The sequence below is a fragment of the Periplaneta americana genome, chromosome 8 (genome assembly GCF_040183065.1).
Source record: "Periplaneta americana isolate PAMFEO1 chromosome 8, P.americana_PAMFEO1_priV1, whole genome shotgun sequence".
Taxonomy (NCBI): Eukaryota; Metazoa; Arthropoda; class Insecta; order Blattodea; family Blattidae; genus Periplaneta; species Periplaneta americana.
Window position 1 is genome coordinate 135,643,320 of NC_091124.1, and position 16,706 is coordinate 135,660,025.

A 16,706-nucleotide genomic window follows, 5' to 3' on the forward strand; every position below is an offset into this window, starting at 1 on the left:
TCATTTTGTAGACACAAATTTATATGATTAATAGATTCAGCATTTATGATCCCTGCCTTTTTAATTAATTTTTGTAATTTTTCAGTGACACTGTATACACTTAGGATCTGTGCATCATGATCAGACAGCCCATTGATTAAAGGTTCTGTAAAAAAAAATTCAATCTACTTTTGTCTAAAATTATATTATTATCAATGAATGTACTACTTCCAGCTTGTATTCTGGTTGGGAAACTCACTGAATGCTAAGGTTACAAGTTTCAAGAAGTGAGTTTAATTTATTTTTATGGAAACTTTCTGAGAGATAATCTATGTTTATATTACCAAGATCACAAATTCCTTATGTGGTTTGTTTATATTATCAAGATCACAAATTCCTTATGTGGTTTTGAAAGTCTTTTCATGAATAAATCTAAGCTGGCTACGAACTTTTTAAAATCTCCTATTGGTACCCTATAAGAGAAGATAATAAAATTTTATATCTGACCACCAACTTCAATGCTACAGATTTCAATGTTCTGTTCAAAACACAAATAACACATATCAATTTTACTAAAATCACAGGTCTCTAATAAAAATACAAGCATTTGGAAGTCGTTACTCTTCTGCTAGGTTTGAATCTATCCAGGAGTCAGAAATCAGTAGAACATTGAAAACAACTAACTTAATACTACACTATATCTTGCCAACTGTGATGAAAAAATAACACTTTCTAACCTTTCATTTGGAATGTTTGTCTGCTTTGTTCTTCGAATGGTGATAGATATTTCGTGCAACCAATCACAGCCCAAGTAGTACTCCATCTTCTTGCTAGCAGCTGCACTAGCAAGACGATCTACAGTGTTGCCTGGTGCATGAAGGTAATAGTCCAACACTGGATCAACTAATTTACCTTTCCCACTATCTAACTTGCTCTTCTTGGAAGCAGATCCCTTTTCTTCACTAATTCGACTTTTACTTGTCTGAAATAACAATTAAAACATTATTAATGAAAACAATGTTATGGAGACAGGCAAGTATATTAATTAAAACTCCACCTCCACTCTTAACATTGTGGTGGTGTCCTAATACAGAAAGCTGTTCACTTCGTCACATGAGGACTCCCAAAGCCTAGCTCTTGTCAGTACCACAAATATGATGTGTAAAACATTGAGTTAAACAATTCAACATATGTACAGTACGGCTCACAGAAGTGGTGTGCAACTTGAAAATGGGTCATGTCCTGTCATCTATCCGCAATAGAGAAACTCGAACCACGTGACAGGTAGGCATTGGACAGACACACATACACACAAATTCAGCATACATTTCCTTCAGTAACAGAGAAAAATTGGCGGTTCTTAATTTTTTCAACTCTCTTCCCCTTTCCACCCTCAGCAGTGTTAATGGAAATCAAATGAAATCTTAAAAATTAGAAATACATAAAACTTTGTTGTAATGACATCCAAGAGACCTAAAAAACTGTGTCATAAACAAGTCACGTAATAACAGAGGCATATAATATGTGGGCCATTCACGTTTTTTAAGTACTATTACCATACCAAATTTGTCCCTGATTAAAATATACGACACTGAAATTCCGTTCAGTGAATCAGTAAAGAATCTAGGTATTTATATGGATAAAAGTTTAAATTGAAACCTTCAAGTTGCAGAAACCTGCAAAAAAGTATTCTCATTAATCCACTCGTTTAGGCGATTGAAGAATTTTCTACCCTTTTCCATGAAAAAAATGTTGGTGCAAACACTCGTGATGACCCACTTTGATTACTGTGATATTCTGTTTACTGATCTAAGCGTTACTTTGGCGCAGAGACGTGTTCATAATATGTGCGTCCGTTTCGTCTGTAATATTCGCCGGGCTGATCACGTCACACCATCCCTCGAAATGATGTCCTGGCTCCGTCTAGAAGATCGTAGAAAAATCCACTGTCTTTCCCTTCTCTTTCACATATTGCATTTCTCCACTCCTGTCTAACTTGCGTCTCGTTTTCAAAATTTATCCACCCATCATAACCTAGACACACGATCACAACACTCCTCAATATTATCCATTCCCTCCCACCAAACATCCTCATATTCATCTTCTTTCACTGTGGCTGTTCCTTGGCTTTGGAATTCCCTACCGAGTAATGCCAGGGACTGTCAAACATCAAACCAATTTAAGAATAGACTAACGAAATATTTTTCTAACAATTCTTGTTAGCAATAATAGCTCTTTCAGGTTTCTCAATGTTTAATGGTTATAAATATCTCACAGAATAAATATTTAAATTATCTCATTATTATTATTATTATTATTATTATTATTATTAATACTATTAGTATTATTATTATTGTTATTATTATTATTAATACTATTAGTATTATTATTATTACTATTTCTTACCATTGTTTATTATTGTCACACTAACATTACTTACCCAACTTTCATTATTTACTTTCATGTTGTTTTATGGTCTAGATATTAATGTAATAACTATGTAACCAATTGTATTCTATTAGAATTAGAGTCTGGCTGGGGGGAAGAGAAGGCCTATTGGCCTTAGCTCTGCCAGATTAAATAAATAAATTATTATTATTATTATTATTATTATTATTATTATTATTATTATTATTATTATGTTTCCATGTATTGTGCGTCCCTATCACCACGGCATGGCGCGTCCTCAGGTTGCAGATTGAGGAGACGGCCTCCAGATATGGAGGGTAGCTGTGAATATATTGAATAAGCAGTCGCGGACAGCCAATGAGGGGTGGTCCTCCAGCTTGGGGGTTGGGCGAAGGGCTAACAACCCATCACCGTAAAAAACAGCTTGTTACGAATCCTTCAAATAAGCCTCGGAATGAGACTGATTCTCTGGCACGACCACAGCAAAGGAATAAGGTTTTTAGATTTGGTACTTGGAATGTTACAAGTCTATATAGAACAGGAGGGGTAACATTAGTAGCAAAAGAACTAGCTAGATATAGAATAGACTTTGTGGGAGTACAGGAGGTTAGGTTAGATGGGAATGGCATATCAATATAGGAGATTACTTGTTGTATTATGGGGAAGGAAACGATAATCACCAATTAGGAACAGGATTCTTTATTCATAAAAGAATAAAATCAGCAGTAAAAAAGGTCGGATTTATCAGTGATAGGTTATCGTATTTAGTACTTAAGGGTAGATGGTGCGATATCGTAATTATAAATGCTCATGCCCCTACAGAAGAGAAAGACGACCATATAAAGGATAGCTTCTATGAGGAATTGGAACATACTTTTGATCAGTTGCCTAGATATCACATGAAAATTTTATTGGGGGATTTCAATGCTAAAGTAAGATGGGAGGATATTTTTAAACCGACTATTGGAAAAGAGAGCCTACACATAAGTAGTAATGACAATGGAGTTAGGTTAGTCAACTTTGCCACATCAAAAAATGTAATTGTCAAAAGTACAACATTCCCCCATAAGGATATACTAAATATACTTGGACTTCTCCAGATGGATTGGCACATAACCAGATAGATCACATCTTGATAAATAAACGAAGACATACTAGTATAGTAGACATTCGAACCTTCAGGGGGGCAGACAGTAATTCTGACCATTATTTGGTAATTGGAGAACTAAGAGAAAGACTATCAGTAGCCAAGCCAGTAGAGCAACAAGTTAATATTAAAAGATTCAATATTCCGAAATTAAAGGACGAGGAATCTAAGCAAAATTATCAGGTCGAAATTTCAAATAGGTTTGACGTATTAGCAAGTGCCGACGAAGTTGAGGAAAAGTTAGATGTTAATAGCATGTGGGAAAATATCCGAGATAATATCAAAATTGCAGCTGAACAGAGCATAGGTTATTATGAAACTAAGAAAAAGAAACCGTGGTTTGATGAAGATTGTTGCATGGTAGTAGAAAGAAGAAAACAGGCAAAATTGAAATTCTTACAGGATCCAGTTGAGGCGAATAGAGATAATTATTTCAATAAAGACGGGAAGCAAATCGTACGCTTAGGAATAAAAAGAGAGATTACTTGAAGGAAAAACTGAATGAGGTAGAAACAAATAGTAAGAATAAAAACATTCGAGATTTATATAAGGGCATAAAGAAACTCAAGAATGGATATCAGGCAAGGTTAAACGTGATCAAGGATGAGAATGGTGACTTGCTTGCAGACGCTCATTCAATCCTGAACAGATGGAAAAACTATTTTGGACAACTCCTAAATATACATAGGCCAAATAGAAATGATCGGGACGAAATTGAAATACAAACTGCTGAGCCATTTATACCCGAACCCACACTTTCTCAAGTCGAAATTGCGATAGAAAATCTGAAAAAGTACAAATTCCAGCAGAATTAATACAAGAGGGTGGAAGTGCATTATCTAAAGAAATTTATAAGCTTGTACTTGCTATTTGGGAAAAGGAAATTGTACCAGAACAATGGAAGGAGTCCATAATCGTACCTATCTTTAAGAAGGGGGACAAGACTAACTGTAGTAACTTTCGAGGAATATCACTTTTGTTGATGCCGTACAAAATGTTGTCTAATATTCTTTTGAGAAGATTAACTCCATATGTAGATGAAATTATTGGGGATCATCAGTGTGGTTTTAGGCGTAATAGATCAACTATTGACCAGATATTTTGTATTCGACAGATAATGGAGAAAAAGTGGGAGTATAAGGGTACAGTGCATCAGTTATTCATAGATTTCAAAAAGGCATATGACTCGGTTAAGAGAGAAGTTTTATATGATATTCTTATTGAATTCGGTATTCCCAAGAAACTAGTTCGATTAATTAAAATGTGTCTCAGTGAAACGTACAGCAGAGTTCGTATAGGTCAGTTTCTGTCAGATGCGTTTCCAATTCACTGCGGGCTAAAGCAAGGAGATGCACTATCACCTTTACTTTTTAACTTTGCTCTAGAGTATGCCATTAGGAAAGTCCAGGATAACAAAGAGGGCTTGGAATTGAACGGGTTACATCAGCTGCTTGTCTATGTGGATGACGTGGATATGTTAGGAGACAATCCACAAACAATTAGGGAAAACACGGGAATTTTACTGGAAGCAAGTAAAGAGATAGGTTTGGAAGTAAATCCCTAAAAGACAAAGTATATGATTATGTCTCGTGACCAGAATATTGTACGAAATGGAAATATAAAAATTGGAAATTTATCTTTTGAAGAGGTGGAGAAGTTCAAATATCTTGGAGCAACAGTAACAAATATAAATGATATTCGGGAGGAAATTAAACACAGAATAAATATGGGAAATGCCTGTTATTATTCAGTTGAGAAGCTTTTATCATCCAGTCTGCTGTCCAAAAATCTGAAAGTTAGAATTTATAAAACAGTTATATTACCGGTTGTTCTTTATGTTTGTGAAACTTGGACTTTCACTTTGAGAGAGGAACATAGGTTAAGAGTGTTTGAGAATAAGGTGCTTAGGAAAATATTTGGGACTAAGAGGGATGAAGTTACAGGAGAATGGAGAAAGTTACACAACACAGAACTGCACACATTGTATTCTTCACCTGACATAATTAGAAACATTAAATCTAGACGTTTGAGATGGGCAGGGCATGTAGCATGTATGGACGAATCCATAAATGCATATAGTGTGTTAGTTGGGAGGCCGGAGGGAAAAAGACCTTTGGGAAGGCCGAGACGTAGATGGGGGGATAATATTAAAATGGATTTGAGGTAGGTGGGATATGATGATAGAGAATGGATTAATCTTGCTCAGGATAGGGACCAATGGCGGGCTTATGTGAGGGCAGCAATGAACCTCCGGGTTCCTTAAAAGCCAGTAAGTAAGTATTATATTATGTTTAAAGACAAAATAGATGTGAGAACATATACAAAATTGACTCCTGCAGAAGATCTATGCTAGTGTGCTTTACATATTTATTTTACTAATATTTATACTTATTTACTTATGGCTTTTAAAGAATTTGGAAGTACATTGCTGCCCTCACATAAGCCTGCCATCGGTCCCTATCCTATGCAAGAATAATCCAGTCTCAACCATCATATCCCACCTCCCTCAAATCCATTTTAATACTATCCTTCCATCTACGTCTTGGCCTTCCCAAAGGACTTTTTTTCCTCCGGTCTCCTAGCTAACAGTAGCAAACAGATACCGTACTAGGAAATTTTATGTTTTTTCCGGAATTAATGATCTTTTGTTTAGTCGTCTTCAATTATTTATAATTGTGTTATTTCTTTTTCTTTTCTCCATTTTTTTTTTCATTGTAATTGTGTACCTACCATTTACTCAAAAAACAACAATTTTTTGGTAAGCTTTGTCTTCTAGGCAGCCTTCACTTGGACGAAGCTGAATAAAATTCAAAATAACATATCTGGATTCGTCCATATGTATTACATGCCCTGCCCATCTCAAACATCTGGATTTAATGTTTCTAATTATTATGTCACGTGAAGAATAAAATGGATGCAGTTCTCCGTTACGTAACTTCCTCCATTCCCCTGTAACTTCATCCCTCTTAACCCCAAATATTTTCCTAAGCACCTTATTCTCAAACACCCTTAACCTCTGTTCCTCTCTCAAAGTGAGAGTCCAGTTTCACAACCATACTGAAGAACAGGTAATATGTTGTTGTTGTTGTTGTCTAGTGCCTTGCATCTGGCAATGAAGCCGTTAGCAGTCGTGCTTTCCAATACTTTTAAACTGTAGTTTCTTCTGATCTTAATGCTTCACAGGTCTGCAAGTGATCTTCATTCATTTCTGCTGGATCGTTACACAGGACACATATTGGTGAAGCTGAGATACCTATTCTGTAGAGATGACTTGCTAGACAGTCATGATTTGTCAATAGTCTGAAGGCTGCAACTGCTGTTTTCCTTGGTCTCTGGGGGATTATATCTGGGTTGGAAAGTAGTGTAATCCATTTTTTGTCTTTAGCATTTGATTCTATTTCTTGTAGGTATGAATGAGAAAATTTTGTAGTGATCAAGCGTTTTATTGAGGAATATGAGAAATTAAATTTAGACTTTTGTTTTATTGTTGTGCCTTTCTTTGCAAGTGTGTCTGCGGTTTCATTCCCCATGACTCCACAGTGTGTTGGAATCCATTGGAGATGGACAATCTTATTAACTTTTTGGAGTTGTGTTAGCATTTTGTAGCATTCTCTTATTTTTGTTGACTTCTTTGTAGCATTTGAACATATTCCCTGAATTGCAGCTTTAGAATCTGAAAGAATTACTGTCTTGTTATATTTATTTAAGGGAAGATTTAATAATTGTCGGAGAGCAACATGTATAGCCTCTATTTCACCATCATAATTTGTTGTGTCTCTGCCAACAGAATGATAAAAGGAAAAATGTGTACATGTAACTCCAGCTCCAGTAAGGTTTTCTGTGGTGGGTCCATCAGTATAAATGTGTAGCCATTCTTCTGTAGGGTATCTAGTATTGATCGTTTCCAGTGCTAAAAGTTTTTGTATTTCTTTTGGTGTGTCTGATTTACTTATTTCCTCTGTTAATTCCAAACTGAAGGTAGGTTGCAATAATTCCAATGGATTTTCTCTTATGAGTAAATTTTCTCTGGTGTTAGGAATGTTCAATTTGGATTTAATCTATGTTACCTTTCCTAGGAAACTACTATGAGTTTTAAGGATTGAAGAAGGGAGGTTCTTTTCTGTCCATTGAGAGTTTGGAACTCGTAACATTTTCTCATGTTGGAGCAGTGCTTGTTCTTCTATTTTTGTTGTTATTGATGGGATCCGTGTTAAGGCACACATGGCATCAACAGGTGTGGATTTAACTGCCCCAGTGATTAGGCGAAGAGCCTGATTTTGTAGTTGTTCAAGTTTATTGATGTTAGCATTTGCTGCTGTTATTAATGCTTCAGAACAGTACAAGAGGTTTGGTTTAATATACATTTTGTATGTTGTATTAAGGACTCTCCTTGAGCAGCCCCATTTAGCACCAGCTAACCTTTTCAGGATATGCAGTTTCTTTTCAACCTTTTCTGAGATGTTTGTTATATGTTTTTTCCAACTAAGTTTTCTGTCGAAAGTGATGCCCAAGTATTTGGCATCAACAACTGCTTTGAGTGGTTTATCATTACAATTTATGTTGATAGTCACTGGTTTATATTTTAGTGTAAATAATTCATAAGATGTTTTTTCTACATTAATAGTCATGAGGATTTTGGAGCTCCATTCATGTACTTTGTTTAGGGCTTTTTCTATTCTGTCTTTAATTAGTTTAGGTTGTTTTGGAGAGCCTGGTGTCCAAATGACTACGTCGTCAGCAAATAAAGCAATTTTGGTTTCTGAAGCTTTTATTATTGATGGAAGGTCGTTTATATAAATATTAAAGAGTGTTGTGCTCAGAACAGCACCTTGTGGAAGTCCTCGGTGTGTTTGTTTATATTTGGAAATGTATGTATTATATTTTGTAGCACAAAATCTTTGTGAAATAAACTGGGTTATCCATTTCAGCATGTTACTTTTCACACCTATTGATTGCAACTTCTCAATTAATTTATTTCTCCAGACTGAGTCATATGCTGACTGAAAATCAATGAATACTGCTAAGGTGTCCTCTTGTCTATTGAAAGCTTCCTTGATGTCTTGGCTTAGTAGAAATACATTTTCACTTGTACTATGATTCTGTCTGAAGCCGGTCTGTGAACTATTAAGTTGGTTGTAGTATTCTAGGAACCAGTTAAGTCTAGATGCTACCATTCTTTCCATCACTTTTGCAATAACGCTGGTTAAAGATATTGGTCTGAAGCTATTAATATTGTTTGAAGGTTTATTTTTGGTTAAAATCGGGATGATAATGCCTTTTTTCCAGTCGGATGGTACAGTCATTTTCCAACATGTGTTATACAGTTTAAGTAGGATTTCTTTTCCTTTCCTGCCAAGGTGTTTAATAAACTCTGGGTGGATCTTGTCAGGTCCTGGAGATTTTTTGTTCTGTAATTGTTCTATTGCTAGATCCAGTTCTCTGTCGTTAAAATCTTGATTGAAAATATCATTTTGTATATCTTTTGGTTTATTAGATTCTCTGATAGATTTTTTGATAGCTTTATTTTCTTTCTTGTATGCTTGGGGTATTCTTTGAGACTGAGCATAAAATTTGTTAAGGGATTCTGCTATTTCCCTGCCTGTAATTAAGCATTTGTTATTATATTTTAATGGTTCTGTTGTAGTTTTTGATAATTTTGTTTTATTAAGAAATTTGTAGATTTTATTTCCGTCTTTCCTATAGTCCATATGTTCTACAAAATTTGTGAAACTGGTCTTCTTTGCTGTAATTAATTCCTTCTTAAAAGCGGCTGCTTTTCTTCTCCAGTCTTGTACATCTTCTGGACACTTGGTTCTCTCGGCTTTGACTCTCCATTCAATTCCAGACCCTCTCTGTTATCCTAGACTTTCCTAATGGCATATTCTAGAGCGAAGTTAAATAGTAAATGTGATAGTGCAACTCCTTGCTTTAGCTCGCAGTGAATTACAAAAGCATCTGACAGAAATTGGCCTATACAGACTCTGCTGTAAATGTCACTGAGACACATTCTAATTAATCAAACTAGTTTCTTGGGAATACCAGATTCAGTAAGAATACTTACTTACTTACAAATGGCTTTTAAGGAACCCGAAGGTTCATTGCTGCCCTCACATAAGCCCGCCAGCGGTCCCTATCCTGTGCAAGATTAATCCAGTCTCTATCGTCATACCCCACCTCCCTCAAATCCATTTTAATATTATCCTCCCATCTACGTCTCGGCCTCCCTAAAGGTCTTTTTCCCTCCGGTCTCCCAACTAACACTCTATATGCATTTCTGGATTCGCCCATACGTGCTACATGCTCTGCCCATCTCAAACGTCTCGATTTTATGTTCCTAATTATGTCAGGTGAAGAATACAATGCGTGTAGTTCTGTGTTGTGTAACTTTCTCCATTCTCCTGTAACTTCATCCCGCTTAGCCCCAAATATTTTCCTTAGCACCTTATTCTCAAACACCCTGAACCTATGTTCTTCTCTCAGAGTGAGAGTCCAAGTTTCACAACTATACAGAAGAACCGGTAATATAACTGTTTTATAAATTCTAACTTTCAGATTTTTTTTTTTTGGACAGCAGACTGGATGATAAGAGCTTCTCAACCGAATAATAACACGCATTTCCCATATTTATTCTGCGTTTAATTTCCTCCCGAGTGTCATTTATATTTGTTACTGTTGCTCCAAGATATTTGAATTTTTCCACCTCTTCGAACGATAAATCTCCAATTTTTATATTTCCATTTCGTACAATATTCTGGTCACGAGACATAATCATATACTTTGTCTTTTCGGGATTTACTTCCAAACCGATCGCTCTACTTGCTTCAAGTAAAATTTCCGTGTTTTCCCTAATCGTTTGTGTATTTTCTCCTAACATATTCACGTCATCCGCATAGACAAGAAGCTGATGTAACCCGTTCAATTCCAAAACCTGCCTGTTATCCTGAACTTTCCTAATGGCATATTCTAGAGCGAAGTTAAAAAGTAAAGGTGATAGTGCATCTCCCTGCTTTAGCCCGCAGTGAATTGGAAAAGCATCAGATAGAAACTGACCTATACGGACTCTGCTGTATGTTTCACTGAGACACATTTTAATTAATCGAACTAGTTTCTTGGGAATACCAAATTCAATAAGAATATCATATAATACTTCCCTCTTAACAGAGTCATAAGCCTTTTTGAAATCTATGAATAACTGATGTACTGTACCCTTATACTCCCATTTTTTCTCCATTATCTGTCGAATACAAAAAATCTGATCAATAGTCGATCTATTACGCCGAAAACCGCACTGATGATCCCCAATAATTTCATCTACGTACGGAGTTAATCTTCTCAAAAGAATATTGGACAAAATTTTGTACGACGTCAACAAAAGTGATATTCCTCGAAAGTTACCACAGTTGGTTTTGTCCCCCTTTTTAAAAATAGGTACAATTATGGACTCCTTCCATTGTTCTGGTACAATTTCCTTTTCCCAAATAGCAAGTACAAGCTTATAAATTTCGCTATATAATGCACTCCCACCCTCTTGTATTAATTCTGCTGGAATTTGATCGATACCTTGAGACTTGTACTTTTTCAGATTTTCTATCGCAATTTCGACTTCTGAAAGCGTGGGTTCGGGTATAAATGGCTCAGCAGTTTGTATTTCAATTTCGTCCCGATCATTTCTATTTGGCCTATGTACATTTAGTAGTTGCGCAAAATAGTTTTTCCATCTGTTTAGGATTGATGGAGAGTCTGCAAGCAAGTCACCATTCTCATCCTTGATCACGTTTACCCTTGCCTGATATCCGTTCTTAAATTCCTTTATACCCTTATATAAATCTCGAATGTTTTTATTCTTACTATTTGTTTCTACCTCATTCAGTTTTTCCTTCAAGTAACCTCTCTTTTTAATCCTAAGTGTACGACTTGCTTCCCGTCTTTCATTGAAATAATTATCTCTCTTCTCCTCAACTGGATCCTGTAAGAATTTCAATTTTGCCTGTTTCCTTCTTTCTACTACCATGCAACAATCTTCATCAAACCACGGTTTCTTTTTCTTAGTTTCATAATAACCTATGCTCTGTTCAGCTGCAATTTTGATATTGTCTCGGATATTTTCCCACACACTATTAACATCTAACTCTTTGTCAACTTCGTCGGAACTTGCTAATATGGCAAACCTATTTGAAATTTCGACCTGATAATGTTGCTTAGTTTCCTCGTCCTTTAATTTCAAAATATTGAATTTAGTAATATTAACTTGTTGCTCTACTCGCTTGGCTACTGATAATCTTTCTCTTAATTCTCCAATCACCAAATAATGGTCAGAATTACAGTCTGCACCCCTGAAAGTTCGAATATCTACTATACTAGTATGTCTCCGTTTATCTATCAAGATGTGATCTATTTGGTTGTGTGTCAATCCATCTGGAGAAGTCCAAGTATATTTATGTATATCCTTATGGGGGAATGTTGTACTTTTGACAATTAAATTTTTCGATGTGGCAAAGTTGACTAATCTAACTCCATTGTCACTACTAATTGCGTGTAGGCTCTCTTTTCCAATAGTTGGTCTAAAAATATCCTCCCGTCCTACTTTAGCATTGAAATCCCCCAATAAAATTTTCATGTGATATCTAGGGAACTGATCAAAAGTATGTTCCAATTCCTCATAGAAGCTATTCTTTAAATGGTCGTCTTTCTCTTCTGTAGGGGCGTGAGCATTTATAACTATGATGTCGCACCATCTACCCTTAAGTACTAAATATGATAACCTGTCACTGATAAATTCGACCTTTTTTACTGCTGATTTTATTCTTTTATGAACAAAGAATCCTGTTCCTAATTGGTGATTATTGTTTCCTTCCCCATAATACAACAAGTAAACTCCTATTTGTGATATGCCATTCCCATCTAACCTAACCTCTTGTACTCCTACGAAGTCTATTCTATATCTAGCTAGTTCTTTTGCTACTAATGTTACCCCTCCTGTTCTATAAAGACTAGTTACGTTCCAAGTGCCAAATCTCAAATCCTTATTCCTTTGCTGTGGTCGTGCCAGAGAATCAGTCCTATTCCGAGGCTTATTATAGGGATACGTAACAAGCTGTTTTTTACGGTGATGGGTTGTTAGCCCTTCGCCCAACCCCCAAGCTGGAGGACCACCCCTTATCGGCTGTCCACGACTGCTTATTCAATATATTCACAGCTACCCTCCATATCTGGAGGCCGTCTCCTCTATCCGCAACCTGAGGACACGCCATGCCGTGGTGATAGGGACCCACAATACATGGAGATTCAGTAAGAATATTATATAAAACTACTCTCTTAACCAAGACATATGCAGTTTTGAAATCTATGAATAATTGACGTTCTGTACCCTTGTACTTCCATTTCTTCTCCAATATCCGTTGAATACAAAAAATCTGATAAATAGTCGATCTATCACGCCTAAAACCACACTGATGATCCCCAATAATTTCATCTACATATGGACTTAATCTTCTCAAAAAAATATTGGACAAAATTTTGTATGACATCAACAAAAGTGATATTCCTCGAAAGTTACTACAGTTAGTCTTGTCCCCCTTCTTAAAGAGAGGTACAATTATGGACTCCTTCCATTGTTCTGGTACAATTTCCTTTTCCCAAGTAGTAAGTACAAGCTTATAAATATTGCTAGATAATGCCTAGATAATGTCTCTCGCGTGTAATCATTGCTGTTCTAGTTTCGGTCGCCGCTGTACTAGCCCTACTGCAGCGCAAACACGAAGTTCATGTTGCTACTGTAATTCAATACAAAAATTATTTAAACCTGTAATTCTGGACGCATATCTTTAGTGTCGAGTATTTAATATTTATGTACCACTGAATTTTTTTGTCGGCACAAAATCTTCTCTTTTAATGGTTTTTAACCACTGTTTATTCAGATGTTCATTTGTTGAGAATTACTTAAAAATAAGAGACAAAAAATCAGCACTTTCGTGGGAGATATACACCTATTATTTCTCAGTTGCAATTTACACAGACATTAAATCTGTTGACAGCGCAACCAGCTTCAGAAACAGTAGATTTTATTCCAGTAAGAGCTGTTCTCAATGTTATTTCTAGAATTTGGGGTTACTTATCATTCTATCTTTGAGTTGTCATTGATCTGTCTCCTGGGAGTGAGAACAGATTGTGATATGTAACGTCACTGTCACTGATACAGTTTAATAAACATACATGAATATTTCGTGTATATTTTTTTTTGATTGGGTTATTTTACGATGCCGTATCAACATCTAGGTTATTTAGCATCTGAATGAAATGAAGCTGATAATGCCGGCGAAATGAGTCCGGGGTAGCACCGAAAGTTACCCAGCATTTGCTCGTATTAGGTTGAGGGAAAACCCCAGAAAAAACCTCAACCAGGTAACTTGCCCCAACCGGGATTTGAACCCAGGCCACCTGGTTTCGCGGCCAGACTCGCTGACCGTTACTCCAAAGGGTTTTGACTTGTGTTTGTATATATCAGGGTAAAGAATTACATAAATATTGCCTTAATAGTTACAAATTCTATGGTATCAAAGGTATCACACATACTCCTAAGTATTTTATGGTTGCCATCATTAAGCTACTAGACAATTAACCTCAAAGTTTCATGAAGAAACATAAAATAACTCTTGATTGTCTTTACTTTTATTTCAAATCGTACAGATTAGACATCACAAAATATTAAATAAAATAGTATTTAGTGATATAATTCGTAAAAGAAATTGCTTACCATTTCTTTCAGAACTTCCTTGTCATCACCAAGTGCTTTAATATGCACTAAAAGAGTTCTTCCTCTGATTCTAAATAATTTAGGGCTTGTAAGAGTAACAGTACCACCTTGTTCTGATAAGTCTAAACACGAAGAAAGATTTACTGGTCCACAGAGAATTTCAGTATTGTGGTCACGCAGATATTCTTCAGAGGTTACTGGATTTTCCACAGGACCTGCCACATAAAACAAAACTATGAATTGCCAAATACCACATCACAATATATAAAGTGTTAGTACATACAGACAGGTATAGACAAAATTCCAAAATTTTCGGATGCCAGCCCTCTTTTCCAGGAGTCACCACATTTTATCCACACATTCAGTAAAAAAAAATTTGAGCTAAGATGAAGATACATTTATTATAATATTTTAAACAATATTATAATTAATTAACAGAACACATTACACTCTCGAACTTCTTCCTAGGACTGCTTTTGTTAACTATGTATTAGTCACAGCAACATAAAAGAAATTGAAATCTTAAAAAAAAAAAAATTAAACTCAATTAAAAAAAACTCAAGTGCACATAAAAATTTTCAGACACCAAGGTGACCTGGTGACTGGAATTTGTCTATCCTGTAAATAGATATAGTTATAGGTTAATGTCATCAAAACATATTATACATGTTTACACGTCACCAGTTAATGGCAGTCCTGTCACATTTCTGTTTTCAAGGTATTGCTTTAATTTATTTACAATTAATATGGTACACTTTTCATCTTAGCTAGTCCTTATGTTTTAAGTTTAAAAATTACATATTTTACCTTACATAACTAGTCCCTCATTATCATGAATATGCTTATAACTTAGCTTCCTCTTGCCATTTCTTCTTTACTATGGTATACATATAAAAAGTCCTAATTTCAAGTTTTTTTTCTTTTAGCAATCTACATCATTTCTATAAGATTCTCTTACATTTAATTTTACAATAATTGACTCTTCAATAAATGTTTTCCTTATCCTATCATATTCTGGACAAGATAATACAGAGTGACCCATTTGAGATGTCAGAAAAGTAAAATGTTATATACAAGAGAATATCTTCTCTCAGCAGTTTGTTATATTGTAAGCAGAAAGAGCTTAAGTTTCAAGTAAACGGTGTTTCAGTCTTCAACCACATGGTGTGGTAACGCTAGCATGCATGATAGACAAGATGGTGGTCACATTGCAACAGCGTGCTCAGTATGTCATACAGTATGCAAAATTTTCCTGTGTCACACAGACCCAGCAAGCTTATAGACATAAGTACAACTGTCGGCATGCCCCTTTCCATATAAACAATGTTAATTGATACTACGGTCAGCCAGCCCTAAAGTGAACATGTGGTGTGGAGTGACCCATAAGAAACTCTATGGCCCATTCTTTTTTGTGGAGGAGACTGTGCTGTAAATTACCTGGATATGCTCAAGCAGTTTGTACTCCTTCAATTACAGGAAGATGGGATACTGGACACTATTATCTTTCAATAGAATGGTGCTCCACCACATTGGGCTCTCATAGTGCGGGATCATTTTAACCAGACATTCAACAATCACTGGTGCGGCTGTGGTGGACCCATCCCATGCCCTGCAAATAGCCCAGACTTAACGCCTTCAGATTTTTTGTGTGTGAGGGGGTATACGTCAAGTCATCGGTGTATGCACAAAGGCCATAGAATGAAGTCGACCTGTGATGGAAGATTACAGTGCTCTTTCAAGAGATCACTCGAAAAATGCTACACACTACATTGTGCAACATACCCCCACTGTATGATCTGTAATGCATCCACAACGGCGGGGGGGTGTGTGTGTGTGTGTGTGTGTGTGTGTGTGTGTGTGTGTGTGTGTGTGTGCGCGCGCGCTGAAACAAAATTTCAGACTCTCCCACACATGTATGTACTATTAATAGGCAATAATTTGAATCGTTTCTTGTATAATATAGGATGATATGCATAGCGTCCTGTTTTTGTCTGCAAAACCAGCATATATTTCTTTTGATGTTTCCTCTTCTGTTCCTTAATCTCCAAATTTCTAATCACCACCATGCTAAACCCATCCCTTCATCCCTGGAGTTAACTCCTATGTATTCTTCTTGTCCCCATAAGATTCTCATTTCTCTGTAACCACTTAATGATAATCCGTTCAAATTATTAAACATTTTGTGCCTTGCTATCTCATTACTCCTCTCCTTTATAATCTCACATACCACATTTATTTCCACTGAGTCGATTTCTTACCAATCCCAATTTAGGCCTAATCTGCTTACACTGTATTCTAATTCTCTTAGCCAATTTGAACAAAGCATCAGTTAAGTCATGACTGTGTCATAATGACAGTTCAAATTTCTATGTCACATTCTTTTTTCCTGGCCTCCTTTTCGATGTTCAAATGAATTAA

General features: G+C 35.9%; 1 protein-coding gene across 5 annotated transcripts in view; it reads right to left on the reverse strand.

The window, feature by feature from the left end:
• The window catches only part of Bruce (BIR repeat containing ubiquitin-conjugating enzyme), a 571,194-nt gene that overhangs the window by 421,956 nt on the left and 132,532 nt on the right, over window positions 1-16,706 (reverse strand). For all 5 annotated transcript variants that reach the window (XM_069833681.1, XM_069833684.1, XM_069833683.1 and 2 more), the window contains exons 12-13: window positions 14,289-14,503; window positions 717-961 (exon numbers count right to left, since the gene is read on the reverse strand). In XM_069833681.1, the coding sequence (XP_069689782.1) occupies window positions 717-961; window positions 14,289-14,503 (460 nt within the window). The remainder of the gene's footprint in view (window positions 1-716; window positions 962-14,288; window positions 14,504-16,706) is intronic.